Source organism: Gracilinanus agilis, chromosome 3, assembly GCF_016433145.1.
Source record: "Gracilinanus agilis isolate LMUSP501 chromosome 3, AgileGrace, whole genome shotgun sequence".
Taxonomy (NCBI): Eukaryota; Metazoa; Chordata; class Mammalia; order Didelphimorphia; family Didelphidae; genus Gracilinanus; species Gracilinanus agilis.
The window spans coordinates 354,100,380-354,123,303 of record NC_058132.1 but is presented as its reverse complement, the minus strand read 5'-3'; the positions used below and the strand labels follow the sequence as shown (position 1 = coordinate 354,123,303).

The 22,924-nt window shown below is 37.3% G+C and overlaps 1 protein-coding gene across 1 annotated transcript in view; it reads right to left on the bottom strand.

Moving 5' to 3' along the window:
• Window positions 1-22,924, bottom strand: part of CFAP44 (cilia and flagella associated protein 44) — a 137,035-nt gene that overhangs the window by 60,913 nt on the left and 53,198 nt on the right. The window contains exons 13-20 of the mRNA XM_044666775.1: window positions 22,726-22,836; window positions 18,217-18,369; window positions 14,996-15,247; window positions 8,246-8,388; window positions 6,082-6,352; window positions 4,751-4,806; window positions 4,439-4,601; window positions 2,442-2,572 (exon numbers count right to left, since the gene is read on the bottom strand). Of these exons, the coding sequence (XP_044522710.1) occupies window positions 2,442-2,572; window positions 4,439-4,601; window positions 4,751-4,806; window positions 6,082-6,352; window positions 8,246-8,388; window positions 14,996-15,247; window positions 18,217-18,369; window positions 22,726-22,836 (1,280 nt within the window). The remainder of the gene's footprint in view (window positions 1-2,441; window positions 2,573-4,438; window positions 4,602-4,750; window positions 4,807-6,081; window positions 6,353-8,245; window positions 8,389-14,995; window positions 15,248-18,216; window positions 18,370-22,725; window positions 22,837-22,924) is intronic.

Sequence of the window (22,924 nt, the reverse complement as noted above, 5' to 3'; positions counted from 1 at the left end):
AGGGGAATCAAAAAGATAACAAATTTCATGGGAGAAAATATTCCTATTTTAATTTATGCAATTAAATCTTGATAATGGAAGTTACATCAGTGAACATACCATGATATAGCTAAAAGTTTGGATTTTAATCATTATTTTATAAATTATTTAATATGTTTAATAATGTTTACTTAAATATGTAACATTAATTCTATTTTTTCAAAAATAGGCATCATCTTGCATTTTTTTAAACGTTTACCTTCCATCTTAGAATTAATACTATGTATTGGTTCCAAGGCAGAACAGTGCTAAGGACTAAGCAGTTGGGGTCAAGTGACTTGCCCAAGGGCACGCAGCTGGGAAGTGTCTGAGGCCAGATCTGATCGACTTGTATTTATAGATAATCAATCTAATTATTAGTCCAGTCTCCTAAATCTATTTTAGAGAGTATTTGTTGAGCCTTTATGGAAAGGGGCATCTAGCTAGCACATGGATAGAGCACTGGACCCAAAGTCAAAAAGAGTTGAGTTTCCACCTCAAAAACTTATTTACAAGTAATGGGGAAGTCAATTGGTCTGTTTCCATCAGTTTTTTCATCTGTAAAATGGAGATAATAATAGTACCTACCTCCCTTGGTTGTTGTGAGGGCAAAATGAGATAATATTTATAAAACCTTTTGCAAACCTTTAAGTGCTATATAAATGCTAATTGTTATTAATATTATCAAGAGTAATGATATAATAAATGTACTATTTAAATGATCAAATACAACAATAGTAATAAATCAAACAGTCCTTGCCTTTAAGAAGTTTACTATATTCTATTAATCAGAGAAGGAAATCTATAGAAGATTTCTGGGAAGAAAATCTCTTTGGAGCCCAAGGAGTTCGCAGATGACAGCATTATAGGATCTCACCACTGGAACAACCCTAAAAGTCATCCAGCCCAACCCTTCTCCAGAAATAAATCCAGTTCTGCAATCTACCTGCCAAATAACTTCTCTCTAAAGTCCTCAGGTGATATTTGACCAAATTACTCCATTATTTGGCTCTGTTAGAAAACAGCTCCAGGGAACCTTGCTACATTGAAATAAGGAGATGATGCTTCTCACGGAGTCTACCAGTGTAGAGCATCTCCTGGCATCTAAGTGAATCCTGCTTGTGTTCAATTAACAGTTCCACCCTGGAGTCTACAAATGCTACTTAAAAAGTGAAAGAAAGAAGAAAACATTTGAGTTCTTTTGTTGATGTTGATCCATCATCAAAAAGTTGATGATGGATAAATTCCAGTAGAATACAGCTCCCAGGAATAAAAAAAAAAAAAAAAAGGAACAGGTTCAAATGAGGCTGATGTTAGGCATAATACCTAGAAGAATGTGGCTTTTTGTCAGAAAATGGGGGAAACTAAGGTGGCCCAGTGGATAGAGAGCTGGACCCAGAGTCCCAAAAACTCATATTCCTGGTTTCAAATCTGACCTTACTTACTAGCTGTGTGATCCTTGGTAAGTCACTTAACCCTGTTTGCCTGTTTCCTCATCTATAAAATGAGCTGGGAAAGAAAATGGCAAACTAGTCCAATATCTTTTCCAAGAAAACTCCAAATGAGGTTATGAAGAGTCTGACATGACTGAAAAACGATGAGGCAATAACAAAGGAAGTTCTAATATCTCTAGGAAAACCTTGGTTATCACAGCAGGGCTTGTTTTTGTTTAAGTAAGAGAAATCTTTCCAGGGAAGCATGATTTTCAATCCTTACATATTTCTCTATAGTGATTATATTAAAAAGCTTTCCCAAAAAGTCCAAAGAAAGGTTGCATGTTGATTTCAAATACAACAGGGCAGGGAAGAAGTGGAAACATGCCTTTCTCTATAGCAGTGGTTCCCAAACTTTTTTGGCCTACCGCCCCCTTTCCAGAAAAAATATTACTTAGTCCCCTGGAAATTAATTTTTTTTTAATTTTAAAAGCAATGAATAGGAAAGATAAATGCACCTGTGGTCATCACCGCTCCACTGGATCACTGCAGCACCCACCAGGGGGCAGTGGTGCCCACTTTGGGAATCACTGCTCTATAGGTAGGCTGAGATGAGTAAGAGCATCCAAGCCTAAGAGAGAATGAGTGATGAAGAAAAAGTGACCAGAGCATGGGGCAGCTGGGTTGCTCAGTGGTTGGAGAGCCAGACCTAGGGATGAGAAGTCCTGGGTTCAAATCTGGTCTCTGACATGTCCTAGCTGTGTGACCCTGGCCAAGTCACTTAACTTCCATCACCTAGCTCTTACCACTCTTCTGCCTTGGAACCAACACAAAAATTCTAAGATGTAAGGTAAGAGTTTTTTGTTTTATCTTTAAAGTAACCACAGCAGAAGCCAATGAGTGAAGCTCACAATGGTGAAATGAGAAGCAAAGCAAGGGTTGGACAATCATCACAGTAGCTCATCAGTTTACAATAAATGTGGATCCTACCTTTGCTGTAATTTCACCAGTGCAATTCGATGCTTTTCTTTTTCCCAAGCGAGTTCCTTTTCCACCTGCTTGATTTGCTGGACCGTCGTTCGTTCAGTCTCTTCTCGGACTTTGGAATCTACATCAAACTCCTATGGAAAGTGGGAGTTTCACCATCATGATATGCTGCTAAAGACCGGAACTACTTCAAACAAAAAGTTTTCAGGTTTTGCCTTCACTACCTTGCTTTATCAGCTCTCTCCAGTTAAAAAATATGAATATATTTTATGACAAAATCACATTACTTTGCACCAAAGGATTTTCAAAACCATTTGTGCATTCTTATACAACAAAGGAGTTTTTCTTGGAAATATTTTTACATAAGTCAGTGCTGAGAAATCCATTTATTTTTTTTTATATCTGCCTAGATAGTTTTCATAAATTCTCAATCGTAACCTACGTTGAAATGGTCACCTTTCCCCTATTTGTATTCAATTTTGCTAAAGAGGAAAAATGGCTTCTTATTGAAGAACTTTTCCAAGTAGATTATACTTTAATAATTGGGTGCTTTTACAAATAAAAAAATAACACAATACCAGGTGAACCAATATGAATAGTATGACATTTTAAGCTGCTATATGACTACATGAGTGAAGAAAAAATTAATTTAAGAATAAAGCTTAAATGGAAAAACTCAAATATCATATAGATTTTGAGAATTTTTTCCTCTCTGATTGTTTAACATTTATTGTTTTTCAAAATTTGCATCATCTTGTATTTTTTTAAACCCTTACCTTCCATCTTAGAATCAATATTGTTTATTGTTTCCAATGCAGAAGGGCAGTAAGGGACAGGCAATGGGGGTCAAGTGACTTGCCCAGGGTCACACAGCTAGGAAGTGTCTGAGGACAAATTTGAACCAAATCCTTCCTGTCTCTTGTTCTCATTCCAATGAGCCACCTAGTTGCTCCCTCTAAATGGTTTTAAAAACAAAATTTGTTATACTCATTTGGCCATTATCCCAAAAACTAGTAATATAATAATAGCCAATGTCATGTTGTTATAATAAAGTATTAACATAATTAGCATATTATTTTTTACAAAGCACATATTTAGTAACTAACTAGATTATTTCTGTATTATTAACTGCTCTTATTTTTGTGTAATCTTATTAATCAGAAGAGCTAATTCATCAGTGCCAAGAGTTCCCAGTTAGGAATTTCCTTTACCAATGGAAAAATACATTTTCTCTGCAGCTTGTGGTCTTAGAGAGTTGCTTAGACACAGGGAGAAGTTAAGTGATTTATCCAGGGTCACTTAATTCATATGCCTCAGAGGCAGAATTTGAACCCAACTCTTTTGGATTCTTGATTCTAGCTCTCTACTTATCTCACCACACCATTTCTTTGTGTTTGTTTTTTGTTTGTTTGCTTTTTGCTTTCTAAACCCTCACTTTCTTTCTTAATATCAATTCTTAGACATAAGAGAGGCAAGAGCTAGGCCTGGGCAGTTAAGTGACTTGGCCAGGGTCACACAGCTAGGAAGGTCTGAGGCCATATTTGAACCTCGGACCTTCCATCTCTAGGCTTAACTCTCTATCCACTGTGCAACCTAGCTGCCCCCTTACCATTTCACCGTAACTACTCCTATGAAGGAGAGAAAGTGTGATGTGGCAAAAAATAAAATAAAATAAAATAAAATTCCGGATTTGTAGTCAGGAAGACCTGGGTCCAAATCCAGCCTCTAGCGGTTACTAGTTCTGGGACCACAAACAATTTAAACTCTCTGAGCCTTCGGCAATTCCTAGTCTTCCTCTCTTATTCTGGGGTTTGAGGAAAGTTGCCACATGCTGGAAAATCTTGTTGCCTGGCCAAATCAATGCTTATTGATTGACTGACTGACTACAGCTCAGAAATGGCTGAGAAAGGATCCATAAGAATTCCCATTTACGTTAAGAGCTAAAAAGATTCGGCCTTCCTGGGCAGGAGGAGAACAACAGGCTCCATCCTGGAACCTACATGCCGGTGGAGCTGCATGTGCTCTGGTAGCTCGGCATTCTTCTCCAGCAACTTCTGGAACTCTTCCCTCAATTCCTTTAGTTTCTCCCTCTTTTGGGTCTTGATTTCCTCCACTTCCTTCATGATCTGGTCATATTCTCTTTTTTGCCTGGCGCCCTCAATACTGAAGGTGCAAAAGAAAAGTCAGCACATTAAGAAATACAGACGTTAAAGCAAAAAACAGAGCATGGGGAAATGAGTGCTTGTTTTTACAAGTCCATTTTGTTTTCCCAAACTTTGGAGGCTGGGTCTGAAAGCACGAGGTCACTGTACCTATAGGCATATGGGTCTTCTATATCCTTTATGCGTTTGTCTGGTTCGATACCAACCTGTGGGGAGAAAAATCATTCGTTAATACACCTGGCTCAGAACTGCACAAGATGTCTTTTTTTCCTCCTTAAACTCTTCTGTTCTATCTTAAAAAAAATACTAAGAATTTGTTCCACAGCAGAAGAGGGGTAAAGGCTAAGCAATTGGGATTAAGTGACTTGCCCAGGGTCACACAGCTCGAAAGCATCTGAGGCCAAATTTGAACCCAGGACTTCCCATCTGCAGGTCTGGTGCTCTATCCACCGAGTTAACTATCCCTATCCACTAGCTATCCTCTATCCACCAGCTGCCCCTGAGTAGATTATTTTAATTTTAATTTTTTTTTTATTTTTTAAACTCTTATCTTCTGTCTTAAAATCAATACTGTGTATTGATTCCAAGGCAGAAGAGCCATTAGGATTAGACAACTGGGGTTTAGTGACTTGCCCAGGGTCACACAGTTAGGAAGTATCTGAGGCTAGCTTTGAACCTAGGATCTCCTGGCTCCAGGCTCCAGTCACCTAGAGGCCCCTACACAAGATTTCTTGCCAAATACTTGTGAAGCAATCATTTGATCTGTCCTACCTTCCCACTGATACATTTTGCCCTGTAAATTCAGTCATTTTTTATTTAAAGAAGAAAATGCTGAAAATCTTAAAAACCAATGTATAAGCTCACAAAACTCCAAAAGTAGCATAGATTTTTTCCCCTGGTAATATGCAATAGCAGGGCAATAACAACAGCTGGCATTTATATCATGCTTTAAGGTTTTGAAAGTGCTTTATAAGCATAAGCTCATCTGACCATTAGAATAGCCCTGTGAGGTCAGTACTATTGTCTTCCTGTTTTAGAAGAGGAAATGCAGGCTGGGAGAGATTAAGTGACTTGTCCACAGTCACACAGTTCCTAAATCTCTGAGGCAGAACTTTAATTCAAATGTTACTGATTCCAAGTCCAAGACTCTTAAAATTAAACCGAAAGTGTCAAATTCATGCCCATGGAGCCTGCAGAAGTCTCCAGTGCAGCAGGAACCAGGTTAAAAATGTAACTCAGAAATATTTAACAAAATAAATAAAAATACAACACAGATCATGTAAATTAGTGGTTTTATAAGTCAAAATGGGCCCCCAAGGATTCCTCTCCCTTTGAGTCTAACACCACTGCATTAGATCATCTGAATGCTTGATGCCCGAACCAGAAGATAAAAGTTTCCAAAGTCTCTTTCTGCCTTACAGAGAAAAATCTCAAGTCATCAATCCTTCACAAAAGTCTGAGATCTTTGTGAGATTACATACCCTGGGAAGAGGCAACACGGCTCTGAGACCTTCCTCTATCTCTTCTTGAGACAGAACATTATAGACAAAGATATTGCCGTCTCCCCCAGCAGACAGCACAAAACGGTCATCATAGCTAGGATATAAGGCCTGGATGTGTCCGTAATCATTGTCATGGATGCTGTAGCTCCAGTAGTTTTTCATATCGGTCAGTTTTAGACTTCTATCCCTCAGGATGTAAACCCTAATCCTTCCATCTTGCATCCCACAAAACATCATCTGTTTGGTAAGACTAGGAAAAAAAAACAAACAAAGATAAATTATTCCAAAGGCTCATCTTCAAACTACTTAGCTTCTAATGAATTAACAAAGCATTGTAAACAACCAAATTAAAAATCGTTGTTGTTGTTCGGTCATTTTTCAGTTGCATCCAACTCTTTATGACCCCATGTGGGATTTTCTTGGCAAGGATACTGAAGTGGTTGACCATTTCTTTTTCCAGTTCATTTTACAGATGAGGAAACTGAGGTAAACAGGGTTAAGTGATTTGCCCAAGGTCACCCAGCTAGTTTAGTGTCTGAGGCTAGATTTGACCTTAAAAAAGATGAGTCTTTGGGACTCCAGGACAGGCTCACTATTCACTGCAATAGTTAATTGACCAAATTGAGAATGAATATGGGATCAAAACAAATTTTTTGAATTTTAATCCTGGTCATCAATTCCCCAAGCACTTAAAAGAGTTATTATGTGTAAGAATTTGTGCTAGGTTCCAGGGAGACCAGTTTTTAAAAAGAACATTTCAAGCAGCTAGTTGGCTCAGTGAATAAAGGGCCAGCCCTGGTGATGGGATGTTCTGGGTTCAGGTCCGCTCTCAGACCCTTTCTAGCTGTGTGACCCTGGGCAAGTCACTTAACCCCAAATGCCTATCCTTAACCATCCTTCATCCTTGGAACAAATACTTAGCAAGCATTGATTTTAAGATGGAAGGTAAGGTTTAAAAAAAGAGAGAGAAAAAATAGTTCCTATCCTGCAGGTGAGCTTATACTCTATAGGAGGGGTGAATGGGTGACAAAATGGATAGAGTACCAGGCCTGAAGTCAGGAAGATTCATCTCTCCGAGTTCATATCTGGCCTCAGAAACTTCCTTTATGATCTGGTCATCTGCTATGACCCTTAAAAAGTCACTTAATCCTGTTTACCTCAGTTTCCTCATTAGCCAAATGAGCCAGAGAAGGCAATAGCAAACCACTCCAATATCTTTGAGAGGAAAACCCCAAATGGGGTCACAAACAAGTCAGATGCAACTAAAACAAATGAACAACAGCAACATCTCTAGCAATAGATAATGAATGGAATGATTTTATCAGTGAGCGAGATTTTACAATTCTGTGAAATTTTATTTGCCAACTATAAAAGACATATTTAACCAATACTTTAGAGCTCCGAAGTGTTTTCCCATTTGTTACATCTTTTTTCCCCAATTACCTGTAAAAACAATTTTAACATTCTTTTTTTTTGTTCAGTTCCAAATGATCTCTCTCCTTCCCACTTTCCTTCCCTCCCTCTCTCTCCTTGCTCTCCAAGAGAGTAAGCAATCTGATATAGATTTTTCATACGCAACCATATAAAACGTGATTCCATACTAATCATTTTGTGAAAGAGGACTCAAATAAAAAAGGAGGAGAAGGAGAAAGAGAAGGACAAAGAGGAGGAGGAGAATGAGGAGTAAGAGGAGAAGGAGAAGGAGAAGAAGAAGGAGAAGGAGAAGGAGAAGAAGAAGAAGAAGAAGAAGAAGAAGAAGAAGAAGAAGAAGAAGAAAAAGAAGAAGAGGAAGAGGAAGAGGAAGAGGAAGAGGAAGAGGAAGAGGAGGAGGAAGAGGAGGAGGAGGAGGAGGAGGAGGAGGAGTGAATAGAGGAGAGAAGGAAAGAAAAAGAAAAAAGAAATATAGAATATTTTGGTCATATCAATTGATTTTTACAAGAAATGTTAGACAAATATTACAAGTATGAATATTCCTATCTTACAGGTAAAAAAATTAAAATTCAGAGATATTAAGATATGTGCTTATGGTCACATGGGTCATTAGTAGCTATGCCAGGATTTCAGTTCAGCCTTCTGATTCTAAATTTCAGCTACTCTCTCCATTATACAATGATTATGTTGGAGGGGGAGGGCACGTATCTACCTGAAGGTGATCACTCTGATAGGGTTGTTGTCTGTATTTTCTACAAAGTGGAAATCAAAGGGTTCATCTTGCTGTTCCTCCATTGATTTTGCTTGTTCATTTGGAAACTGACAGTGATAGAGGAAACCAGAATCATATCCACCCTAGGAAAGAGATATAAAAGTATGGAAAAAGGAATATGCAATCAGTTACGTATGACCATAGGAGAATTTACCTGGTCAACAAGACTTTAAATGTCTATCTGTGCCAGTCAAATCAGCAAACATTTGGAAAGAACCTACTATGTGCCAAGCACTGGGTTGTGCTGGGCTACAAAAAAAAAGGCAATATATAAAACAGCCCTTCCTCTCAAAGGAGCTCATAGGATAATGGGAGAGACAACATGGAAACAACTATGTACAAGCAAAATATATACATATAGGATAAACTGGAGATAATCTCAAGAGGAATGCACTAGCATCAAAGGGGAGAGGAGTTATTTAGGTATATATACTACTTTAAATTTTTTATTTTCATCATTTCTTAATATGTTATAACATTCCATGAGGATAGCTAGGTGAATAGAGTGATGGGCCAGGAGTCAGGTTGACTCATTTTCCTTTATTCAAATCTGCCTCAGGCATGTCCTCACTGGGTGACCCTGGGCAAGTCACTTAACTCTGTTTGCCTTAGTTTCCTCATATGTAAAATGAGCCAGAGAAGGAAATAGCTAATCATTCCAGTGTTTTTGCCAAGAAAACTCCAAGGTTACCTTCCATCTTAGAACTGATACGAAGTATTGTTTTTCAAGGCAGAAGAAAGGTAAGGGCTAGGCAACTGTAGTTGAGTGATTTGCCCCTGATCACAGAGCTAGGAAATGTCTCTGAAGTCAAACTTGAACCCAGGACCTCCCATTTCCAGGCCTGGTTCTTTATCCACCAAGCCACCTAGTGGCCCTAATAAGTCCCCCCCCCCTCCTCCTCACCTCAGATTTTCATTTTACAGATGAGGAAACTGAGGTTGAATGACTGTCAAAGGAAGGATCTGAACCCAACTCTTTCTGATTCCAAGTATAGTACTCTATAGACTATTCCACACTACCTTTCCTCCACTATCCAGGGTACATTTGCCTTTGGTTCAAGGAATCTTTCACCCTTTATTGATCTCTAAATTTACCTGATTATAGAATCCCAACTCAAGACACCAAGTTTCCTGAATCTCCTAGAGCCGTGTTGGCAAACCTATGACAGAGTGCTGGAGCATGCCAGAGGAGGCAGCTCCCCTCTCCCTCTCCACATGTTCCAGAGGACATTTCTCACACAACCTGCCCCTCTGCCCAATAGCCCAGTGGGAGCACTTCCTCCCTCCCTCCCCTGTCTGGGGCACTTCCTCCCTCCCCTGTCTGGGGTAAACCGGAGGCTCACATGCGGTCTGAGGGTTGCAGTTTGGGCACTTGGTCCCTATAAGGTTCACCATCACTGTCCTAGAGGATGTGAGCTGCTAAACTCCCCAAGTTCAGACCAGGGGAGTTTGCACACCATCTTAATTACCTTTTGCCATATCTGGCCACAGCCAACATAAGTGAAAGTTCATCTGCCAGTAAGGATTTTAAAGAAAAAAAAATTTTTTTGTATCAGCAACATTCTATACAAATAATTTGCCAGGAAGAAATAAATTTCATTTTAAATAATCATCTGAGATTTTGGTGCTACTGGTTGTCTATTATCATTACTTGTAATAAATTAGAGGCAGTGATAAGCAAAATACTTATATTTCTGGCCATCCAATGAGCTTGAACATTTCTGATCACAAACTTCTTTGGGAGCTAAGAAAGCATCTGAAGTCACATGACCCTGATTTATTGGATTATTTATAAACAAGTGAAAAGTGTAATATCTGTTGCTGATTAGTTAATTTAGTTGTGTCTGTCTCTTCATGGCCTCATTTGGGTTTTCTTGGGTTTTCAAAGGTCCTGGAGTAGTTTGCCATTTCCTTCTCCAGTTCATTTTACAGATGAGGAAACTGAGGCAAACAGTATCAAATGACTTGCCCAGGGTCACAAAACTAATATGTGTCAGAAGCAAGGTTTGAATTTAGGATAATGAAGCTTTGGGACTCCAGGCCCAGCATTCCATCCACTATGCCATCCAACTGCCCCCAAAATTATCAATAATCTGTCTAAAATAGCATTAAAACAACCTTCTGCAGTCAAATTTAGTGCTGGGCTGTAAAGGGGTGAAGAAACTGAAAAAGGAAGATGCATTTGGATTACCCCAGCAGTGGCAAGAATGGTTGACTATGAGTATTCAAATTGATTGCTGGAAAAATGAATCCATTTACAACTTATAGATATCTATAACTAATAAATTCTGTGAAAGCATTACTCCTGACACATAAAATTCTGCAACTCAAGAAATGTCCTGTGTGCATCTAGTTACCAAGAGCCAAATAATTTAGCAGCAGCCTCAGAGTTAATTCTGCAGATGTTGGGCCACCACAGCTTAGAGAAAAGATTTCTGTACCTCTAGAATTGCTTACCTAAGATTCACCTTCAGATAATCCCACCTTCTGGGGTGGAAACTATTTGCTAGGTATATAACAGAGGATAACACTGCCAAGAGCAGGTATCAATAGAATGAGTTGCTGTCATTTTGCAGTGGCGAGAGCATGGTTTTGAGAAGGTTTCGGCTTGAAAGACACAATCAGTGAATTCTATAAACTTTTATTAAAAGCCTCCTGGGTGCCAGGTATTCATTAAATGCTAGGGATATAAGGAAACTCCTTGCTTCAAAGAGCTCCCAATGTAAGGCAAATGACTATGTATAAACAACCTTTGTATAGGAAATATTGGAAATAATAAACAGAGGGAAGGCACTAGAATGAAGAGAGTTGGGGAAATGCTTCCTGAGGAAGGTGGGATTTTCATGGAGATTTGAAGAAAGTAAGGAAAACCAGAAGCAGAGAAGTTGATGGGGGAAATTAGAGGAAAGCAAGTAGAGTGACTTGTTCAGGAAACAACAAAGAAACCAATTTAACTCCTTCTCAGAGTACATAGTGAGGTGTAAATCATAAGGAGACTGGAATGGAATAGAGTGGGCTGGAGATTAGGTGAAGGTGAACGCAAAGGGCTTCAAATAATTGTATATTGGGCAAGAGGCAACAAATCTGAATCAACTTTTTGAAGCCAGGACATTGCTGAGGTGCTGCTGGGTTGGAGAAGAAGTGCAAGGCCAGGTTTAAGGAATCTGTCAGTGGGAGGATGCTGACCGTCATCTAGTCGCTTCCTAGACTAGCCCATTTTCTTATTAACCAGATAATACGCTTGATTGGTTATATGCTGCTGAAGGATTTTCCAACCCCCCCCCCCCCATATTCAGTACTTTTGGACAAAACTAGTAGGCAGCCCATTCCTTTTTACAACTCTACTAACCTGATATCACAAAGGTCAATACATGTATTTTTCAAGCCAGACTTTTTCTGGGGAAAGTAATTTGGCCTTTTGGAGATTCCATTAATCAACTGGAAGTCTTTCTTAATAGAATGGAGCTAATTAGTAACCAGCCTTCAGGCAAACACATTTACCTGATTTGCAATATTTTTTTAAAGGTCCCATCAATTTCTATAACCTAAAACACAAATTCAAATTAACTGAACATGTGGTAGAGTTTTGACTTTGGTCTTGCCATGGGACTTGGATGACTCTGGATGAGGGAGGTTGATGACTTTGTGCAATTCTGCTTCACTTCAATCTAATCTATGTGCAAGTCAAAAGCCATCATCAATAGTGATGCCATGTTAGTCCTCTTCAAGCATGAAGGACAACTACCAACTAACTAACCAATCAGTTAGTAGCCATAATACAGCCCCAAGGGAAATAATTTCAAAGTACTGTAGAACCTTGTTTTATATGAACTCAACACACAAATTCAGGTATGTGCAATTGGCAATTGAAAAAAGAAAAGGTAGAAACATATGTAAAATAATTTTTTAATTAGATGCTAAATCTGTGCCATTTTACTACAAGGCATAAAGTCTTGCAGTAGATCACCCAGCCACACTCATTCTTGCACCGAGAGGCATTAGTGCGAGTCATCACATTGTTTTGTGCCATACATTAGCTCCCACAGCAACGTGTCCACTTTCTTGCTTGTAACAAGTCATGTCTGAGTCAGAACTGTGTCTCTTTGTTTCATTAATGCTATTTAGTTATTTTTTAAAAGAATTTCTTTTTTTATCATTTTTTAGAAAAATTTTCCATGGCTACATGATTCATGTTTTTACTTTCCCCTTCACCCTCCCCAACCCCCCCCCCCAATTAAAACCAATTTCCACTGGTTTTAACATATGTCATTGATAAAGACCTATTTCCATATTATTGATAGTTAATGCTATTTGGTTATTGATAATGGCCCTGAAGTACAAGAGAAGTGATGCTGGTAGCTCTCATAAGTCTATGATAAAGTGCTCAGGTAGGTTTGTATAAGAAATACTTATTAAGTAATAGAGTTTGCTATTATGCACAATTTTCAACTTACACAAAGGGTCCTAAAACGTATTGGTTGTTCACTAGCTCTGTAAACTACCCATTTAATAACCTCCAAAATAACTTGCCCAGCATCACCCAGCTAGTAGGCATCTAAAGTGGGTTTTGAATCCAACACTTCCTGGCTTCAAAGTTGGCACTCTCTACAGAACACCATACAAACTTTCATATGAAAGATGCCAAGGCAGAAACTACAGGGGAGTGGAAGCAAACATCTTTCAGGCAAATATATTTACCTGATTTGTGATACTTAAAAAACAATTCCCATAAATTTCCACAACAAACAAAATTTCAATATACCATAGTGCCTGGCATGTCGGAGGCACTGAATGCCATTCTCTAATCATTGGACACATGGGTAATTTCTAGGAATAATTTTGCACATAGGTACTTTATTCTTTCTTGTCAATAACATCCTTCTAATATAGCTTTAGTAGGAGAATGACTTGTTCAAAGGGCATCTACAAACTCTCATCTTCTAATTCCACATTCTTTTTCAGTGACATTGAACCAATTCACAGCTGTGGCAGCTGTGAATAATGTGACAGCATATTATTTTTCTGCAGCTGTGCCTGGGTTGAAAGTTATAATTTTTAGCTCTTTACTAATTTGGTGGCTGTTTTCATTTACATTTCTTTGATTATTAGAGTTTCAACACTTTTTGTTTTTGTTATAAACGCTTTGTGTTTCTCATTTTGAAAAATGCCTATTTGTATGAACACTTATTTGCTAAGATTAGTTCTTATATGTTTGTGTCAGTTCTTGCTAGAATTTAAATAGCAAACTTTTATCTGAAATATTTATCATGATGATTTTTCCCATTGTTGTTTCTTTCCTTCTTATTCTGGATCCATTGCTTTCCTTGATATGAAACCCAGCAAACTAATATTATGAAAACTATAAAAATGGTATATTCCTCTAATTACAAAGACAAAAATCACATGATTGTATGAAGGTATATAGAAAATGCCTTTGGAAGAGTACAATATTCATTTTTTGTTAGGAACAAAAACACAAGAATTGCAGACTTTTCCTCAACATAATAAGTAATAATAATAGCTAACATTTAAATGGCACTTACTACATGTCAGGCATCATGCTAAGTGTTTTATAATTATTATCTCATTTGATCCTCACAACAACTCTGGGGAAGAGCTGCTATTATTATCTCCATTTTAAAAGATGAGGAAAATGAGGCAAATATAGGTTCAGTGATTTGCTTAGTCATAGTGAGATTTTGAGGCTAGATTTGAACTCAGGTTTTCTTGACTCCAGGCCCAGCACTCTATCTATTGTACCACCAAGTATCTATCTAAAACCAAAACCTGATATTATTTGTAATGGAGAAATGTATTCCATTAAATGATTAAGGTTAGTAAAGATGCCCATTATCTCTGCTATTATTTGACACAGTTCTAGAAATAAGCTAGAGTTGGACACATCTGAAAAAGAAGGTTAAACAGTCTTGAAGGGGTTTCAGCCTCCTCAGACCAATTAAAGATTAGTGTTAAAATCTTGAAACATACCATGTAGTTCATTATGTTATTTTATATCATTTTTAAAATTTTTCTTACTGACTGGCAATTTTAATTATCACAAGGAAAAATACATTCAATGGCAGGTATAGATCATATTTTGTGGCTAGGGAGATTAAAGAGTATGTCAATGCACCTGTAAAACCCAGGGCAATTACTCATTGGCTACAGGAGGGGGGTGGGAGAAGGGAAAGGAAAGGACATGAATCATATAACCATGGAAAACTATTCTTAATTAATTATTTCAAAATTATAAAAAAAAAAGAGTCTGTCATTGGAAGTCAAAATGCATAGCTGGTGTGGGTTACAATTTTGTTGTTGAGTCATTTCAGTCATGGTTGACTCTTCACAACCCCATTTGGGTTTTCTTGGCAAAGATACTAGATTGGTTCATCATTTCCTTCTCTGACTCATTTTACAGATGAGGAAACTGAAGCAGAGTTAAGTGACTTGCCCAAGATCACAGGGCTAGGAAGCGTTTGAGATTGGATTTGAACTCAGGGCTTCCTGACTCCAGGTCAGCATTCCATCCCTGGTGCCACCTAGCTGCCCAATAGTTGTGATAGACATAATAGTAAATGCTGTTAACATCATATGTTAGGATCAGAATCACTAATCTAATAAAATATTGGAAAACAATAGCTATCAAGTGTTATGGGAAAGGCAGGAAAAGTACAAGATCTTATAGCTTACCATAGAAATCCAGAATTTCCCTGGTGCAGAGTAAAATCCACATAAAACTGGACAAGGGTGCGGTGGAATAAAAATTTCCGGCAGGGGCTCCTCCTCTTCCACTTCTTCTTCCTCTTCCTCCAGAACTTCCTCTTCTTCCTCGTCTCCTGTTTGCATTTGTTTCATCATTTGAAGACGTAGCTTTCTCCTTTCTTCCTTCTCCTTCTCCTTCTCTTCCTTCTTTTTTCTTCTGTTTTCAATCTCTATGTCTCTCTAAAATGAAAGAGAACAAAAACACAATTCATAATTTACCCCTATTCAGTCCATGTTTAACTAAGCCCAGATTATGTGCAATTACTAGGTGGAGAAAAAGTTCCATGCAACCCTGAAAGAACTCACTGATTATACTGCTTTACCTTTCCTATGTTAGGTGACCATTATAGGATAATGGAGTTGCCACCATCTAGATCATTTTAACCTCCAAAACAACAAGAAGCCCAAACAAACTACTCAGGCATTTCTGTTTTGTTCCATCTTTCCTGGTGCCATAGAGAAATCTGCAGGGCTTCCATGTTGAATAAGGGAAAGGTTAAGTACAGCTTTGATCAAAGGCTAATCACTATATATACCAGGCCCCTTTTTCATTTTTAAAGGTCCATCATATTTATAACCAAATAATAATGACCCACAAAATTTCTTCAGAACCTCTACTTGCAATTCTAGCAGTGAAAGATTTCAAATAGTCTGCAAGCAAGACACGTTTCTACAATTTATGTATGCACTTGAAATTAGCCACTGCATCAAGGTTCACCCATTTTTTGTGTGTGGATTTTGCTTCTTCAAACTTGTATTTTCAAATTGTATCTAAGTATGTGATTTTTATAGGAAGGACGGCCTTGTGATGGCCAAAATGGCCAAACCAAGACACAGAATGGTCTGGATGAAATAAAAATTCTTTATTTCACCCCTTTTCCTTGTAAGTCCTTTCAATGATTGGTGAGGTAGGGCAGTGCCAAGGAGAGGAAAAGTAATAACTTGGGGGATGGGATATGGTGCATATCTAGGATCAGAGGCTTTATTTAGTTCTGCCATGCTCTTGAATATCTAAGGATTTTTCTGAGAATTTGACTTGAGTGGCTTTTGAAGATGAACACAAGCACTTTATTCAGTGATCGAGGTTGCAACTTGGAATTTTTCCCCACTTTCCCGTTGGAAGTGCCCGTGGAAGACTGGGATGGGAGTGGGCAATGGCATTTGAAGTTTGATAACTTTTGGACCCATCATTCTCCTCACCAAAAATGCCCAGGGCAAGCAGGGAAGTAGGGTGTGACACCTGGTCATGCCCTCTAATCCGTGAGCCTTCACAATGACAGCTCGTGACTGGCATTTCAAGTGGCTGGCATGTGACATGTTCCTGGCTTCAGGGAATCGGGGCTTACCAGCAGCTTCTCCTATTGCCCAAGTTTTTGTTTGCAAACATTTTAAAAGCCAGTGGACCACAGAAAGTAGGGAAATGACCAGAGGCTTTGGTCCAGTCACTAATCATTCTTGAATATCCAGTCAATTCTGATCAACCTGTTAGGGATCCTGACATCCGTACTAAAATATATGCCACATCATATTGCATATATCACATATACTATATTAATTTATACTATATCATAATATATTCATAGGGAATATTCCCACAGAAACTTAAATATTGCCTCTTATAAAGAAATACAGATAAAAATGGAAGATAGCTCATCTTAACTCTCAAACTATGATAAAAATCTTACACCAACTATTAGAGAGGAGTAGGTGGTAATTACAATGGTCTTGAGTATGATGCATCTTACTTTCATTATTCATAATTCACATTTCACAAAGGGCAAAGGGAAACCATGACAGGATTATTTGTCAGTTTTTGAGTGACTCGATTACAACTTTAAACTAAAAGTTTCTTCTTATAATGAGTGTATGGGGTTGCTAGCCTACATTAGATACAATCCATCACTTGGAGCCAGAGAGTTTAAATAAATAATCCATTTGCTAAAGTCATATTCCAGTCCCCTTAGGTAGAGAGAGGAGCAACTAGATGGAGTAGTGGATAGGGTAGCAGACCTGGAGTCTGAAAGACTCATCTTCCTGAATTCAAATCTCACCTTCCTCAGACACTTACTAGCTGTGTGGCCCTGGGCAATCACTTATCCCTGTTTGCCTCAGTTTCCTCATCTGTAAAATTAGCTGGAGAAGAAAATGGCAAACCACTCCAATATGTCTGCCAAGAAAACCTCAGGTGGGGTCATGACGAGTCAGACAAGAACTGAACAACCCTCACATAAAAGCACTTGTCTAGGCTACTTAAAAGCAGTTCAAGGCATGAAAACAAAAGCCATAATCACGAAGGTTAAAAAGAAGTCAGCAAGGAAATTAAAAAGGAAATTCTCTTAAGTCTCAGGACCTTGCTACCAAATACTAAAAAACAATGTTTACGCTCCTCTTACTCAAAGAGCCCCATAATTGGATCAAAAATCAATCCACCTGAGGGCAAAATTAATCCTAACTGTATCACATGTTCTTTGCTTGCATGCAACAGTCCCATCTGGTGCTGCTGAACTGTGAAGGGTTAACTCACACCTCCCTGATTTCCTGGCCCATGCCAGAAGTGTACTAAGAACAATTCCCTAATCCACTGGATGCCATGGATCCACTTCCTTTCCCTAGTGCCTTTACTCTGTTGATTATTTCCTATTTATTTATATATAATATACATATATATTTATATATAACTTGTATACACATTTAGCTTAATAAAAAATATTTTGCTTGTTGTCTCCCACATTACTTTGTGAGTTTTTTGAGGCACATGGACTGTTTTTTATCTTTCTGTGTATCTTCAGTCCTTAGCACAGTACCTGCCACATAGTAGGAGCTTAATAAATACTTAGTGACTTATTGACTGGAGGATGAGGATGGTATGTGTTCTGGACAGAGTTGAAGGCTTTGGGATGACGTACAGAACCTGGGTCCCTTGGTTGCTCTCTCTGATCCTCCCTTTGTGAAAGGTAGAGGAGAACAGGGAACAAAACCACCCAGGGTTTGCAGCATCATCCTGAGGCATCAACTCTTCATCGCTGTACCAGATGACCCTGTCAGCTTCCTTCCATTCTATTAGGATAACTGTTCGAGTCTACCAAAAGTTGGTATCTTAAGAAGAAAAGAGAAACAGAAAGATCATGCTTCAAAGGAATATCTCATACCAGTATCCTTGATTTGATACTCATGAAATGAAAACATTGTATAGGCAGGTCTTTGAGTTCATAGGTTGGTAATTCCTCCGTTTCCCTGGGCTGTGGAACAGGAACTTGAAGAATGTAGCCATTTTCACAAATAATCATGAGAAAACTTACGTCCTAGAAGGAAGAAAATATCAAATACACTTGGAAACTTAAATAGCACCATGTCTCAAAAATATTAGCCCTGGCTAATTTGTTCCATTATATTCTAAAATTTAATAAGATATATGCCAATTTAGCATAAATTCATGTTTTTCCATATAAAAATTTGTTAAATTTCTATGTAAATTTTTTCTCCATAATTACTTTTTTTAATATATATTTTTTCTTTTTTTCTATGTAATTTCTATAAAAATGGGAGCAATCATCAATTGGAGAATGGCCAAACAAGTTGTGGCATGTGATTTTTGATGTAATACTATTATGTTATAAGAACCAACGAGCAGGATTCTTTCAGAAAAAAACCTGGAAAGATTTATTTGAATTGATGCAAAGTAAAGTAAGCAGAACCAGGAGAACACTGTATACTGTAATAGCAATACCATATGATGATCATCTGTGAATGACTTAGCTATTCTCAGCAATACAATGATCTAAGACAATCCCAAAGCATTTAAGATGAAAAATGCCATCCTTCTCCAGAGAAAGAAAGGATGGCATCTGAATTCATACTTTTTTCAGCCTTATTTTTCTTGGGGTTTTTGTCTGTTTTCTTTCACAATATGACTAACATGAAGATATCTGTTGAATATTAAATTCTTGCTTTCTCAATGAGGAAGAAGGGAAAAGAGGAAAGGAGAGAATTTGAAACTCAAAATTCTGAAAAACAAATGTTGAATTTTTTTTACATGTAATTGGGAAACAAATGTTTTTTTCTAAAAATGGAAACAACTAGTTGGCACATTAGATAAGAATGCTAAGCCTGGAGTAAGGGAAGACCTGGGTTCAAATACAGCTTTTGACACTCTAGCTGTCTAACTGGGCAAGCCACTTAACTTCTCTATATGTATATAAAGACAATCATATCTACATGAGTAATAGCCATTCCCCAATAGATAAATAGTTAAAATATATAAAAACAGAGATCTCAAAAGAAAAAGAGCAAAATATTCCCAAACCCTTGAAAGAATGCCCCTAGTCACAAATAAGAGAAATGCAAATCCAAAAAACCCTTAGATTTCATCTCACATTCTGCAAATTAAAAAATAGCAGTCAAAAGCAATAAGACATGGGACATTTGTTCATCTCATCTTTCAGTGGTCATGATAAGCACAAGTATGCAGAGCATCATGAAGATAAATTAGAGATATTCTATGGAGAACTTAACAAGTCCCCTGGAACTGGAAAACACATCTTGAAGGGTGGCAGCTAGGGGGCTCAGTGGATTAAGAACCAGACCTAAAGAGAGGAAGTCCTGGATTCATATCTGACCTCAGACACTTCTCAGCTGTGTGACCCTGGGTAAGTCACATAGACTGAAGGTAACAGTTTAAAAAAACAAAAATCAAACATAGCTTGATCCTCAGTGACTTCAACAGAAAGGAAGACAATGATAACAGCAAAAAAATAATGGTTAGAAAATATGGTCTAAGCTCTAAACAATCACCATAGTGCAAATATTAATAATATGGAAATAGGTCTTAATCAATGATACATATAAAAGCCAATGGAATTGCTTATTGGCTATGGGAGGGGAGTGGGAGGAGGGGAAGGAAAGAACACAAATCATGTAACCGTGGAAAAATATTCTAAATTAATCAATAAAAAATGGTCCAAGATCAAGAAACAAATGAGGCCCAAAGACTACTCCAAAGGCTGATGCCTCTTGTGAAAACTTGTGAAAGTTTTGTGAAAACTTGATTCAAGAAGTGAACTGAATGGATTTGACCAACACCAAACAGCATCTCCAAAAATAAATAAATAAATAAATTGATTTTATTTTAATAGATAGTTAACAACTGGTTACCAGTTTCAGAGTTATTTCAAAACCAACTATCTATGTGCACTTTTAGATTGTTGACTGATTAGAGCAAAGGTCAAACACAATATGAAACGACTAAATAAATTATTCTGAAAGTAGAAAATAGAAAAAAAGTGAAGACTGACTCTAGTTATCACTTATTACAAATTTAGCCATTCTAAAAATCCAATGTAATGGGCTTTGCTACTAGTAGCAATGCAACAAGCCAGGACACTCCTAAAGGACTTATGGGAAAGAAAGCTATCCACATTGAGAGAAAGAACTTTGGGAGTAGAAATGCAAAAGAATACATGACATCACTTATCACATGTATATATGGGGATGTGATTTGGGGTTTAGGCCTTAAAAAATCACTATAACAAAAATGAATAATATGGAAATAGGTATCAAGTGATAACATTTGTATGTACAACCCAGTGGAATTGCTTATCAGCTCTGGGAGGGAGGAAGGAAAAGGAGAGGGAAAGAAAATGAATCATGTAAACATGGAAAAATCTTTAAAAACAAAAATTTTAAATTAAATAAAGAAATTTAATCATTCTAAAATAGTTGCTGCGGAATACTATGGAATGCTGTAAGAAATGATGAACAGGATGATTTCAGAAAGAACTGGAAAGACCTTCATGGACTGAAGCAGAGTGAAATAAGCAGAACCAGGAGAACACTGTACACAGTAACAACAATATTGTGGAATGATCAAACGTGATAGATTTAGCTACTCTCAGCAAATCGATGTTCCAGAACAATTCTGAGGGACTTATGACAAAGAATGCTACTCACCTCTACAGAAAGAACTGTTATAGTTCCAATGAAAATCAAAACATATCATTTTTCAATTTAGTTTATATTTGGGTTTTTATTTGGGGGTTTTGGTTTTATATGACCATTCTCTTACAAAAATGAAAAATATGGAAAAATATTTTGCATGATAACACATGTGTAACCCAGATTGAATTGCTTGCCATCTCTAGAAGGGGGAGGGAAGGGAGGGAAGACAATTTAGATCTTAAAACTTTAGAAAACATATGAGGAAAATTGTTATTGCACATATTGGCAAAAAAATCTTAAAATAAAATAAAATAATTGTTGTAATGAAGAGGCCAAAAGAATCCCAGAACTATGCCCGGCAAAAAAAGCCCTGATGTCCCTGCCAAATGGAGTGGCATGGTTGCTAAAAGCAACATGTCTGACCTTGGGCTAATCACTTAGCTTTTTTGCATCTCAGTTTTCTCATCTAAAAAATTAGAGAGCTGTACTAGATGACCTTGAGGGCTCCTTCAGCTCTGGGTCTATGAGCTTATGATCCAATTTAGAATACAAGCTCAATTACAAAAAATCATAGAAATAGATAATGGAAAAATACCAATAGTTTTGTCTCTCAAAGCAAAAAAAAAAAAAATTAAAGGAAAAAAAAATCTGAGAGAAAGTTTGGCATGATCCCAAGCTAAGCTGTTTACATATGTAAACTGCTCCCAAGAACATTTATGTTTGAAACTGGAAGATGTTTTGTATAAAATAGCTACTTTGTATATAAAAACTAGAAGATGTTTCATGTATAATAGGTAAAGACATTTTGTAAACAAATAAATGTGAAATGTAACAGACCTGCCAACTCACACTTCTGTGTTGATCTAGTCTCATCAACAACAATGGAACTTCCAGGATGGGATCTAACATCTCAGTGTGTGATACGCTATGTGATAAAGTGGAAATGGTATTTAAGATGAAGAAGCTAAAGAGAAAGCATGGATCTGACTAAATAGATATAGAAGGAATTCATTTCAAAGGTGATACAATATTAAAGATACTCAGGGATTTCTTTTCAAGATATCTCAAAGAGTAGAAAATTCCACAAGAATGGGAAAGAACATTCTAAAAGAATGGGAGAAAAAATGGAAAAGAAAATATTATTGTCCCCATATAAGGTGATTGAGAAAACATCAGCAACAACCAACCTAATGGAAATTTTCTTATTTCTATAAAATTCATATAATAAGCATGTTAAATAGATATTGAATGAATAAAAAATAAGTGAAGGAATAACAAAGGGTTCTAAGACAAACACTTCTTTCAAAAATTCAGAGGTTTACATACTAACTAAAAAATTCTTGCATTATTTCTTTGTGTTGAGTATCTCTAACTCTAATTGTCAGTTTAGTAATCCACTCAAGATCGGCTAGCCAGTGTAGATCAGTGATTCCCAAAGTGGGTGCCACCGCCCCCTGATGGGTACTGCAGTGACCCAGGGGCATGGTGATGACCACAGGTGCATTTATCGTTCCTATTAATTGCTATTAAAATTTTTAAAAAATTAATTTCCAGGGGGCTAAGTAACATTTTTTCTGGAAAGGGGGCGGTAGGCCAAAAAAGTTTGGGAACCACTGGAGAGTAACTGATTCTAGACTCAATACTTTATTGACTAAACCGACCCATCCTCCACTTCCTTTTATTTAAATAGAATTTTAGGAAGAAGGAAAATACTCATAACTTACATGAGATTTTGGAGTCCATACTAATTGTGTAACAGGCCCAGGAACATTAATAAAACCAATTGGTTCATACGCTCTTGCCACAGAAAAGAAGAAAACAGTTTTGTCTTTACTCTGTGAAAAAAAAAAACCAGCAAAAATGCACACTGATGTTAATTTAAATCAGTTTCCTGGTGAACAATGAAATTGGATGGACACATTT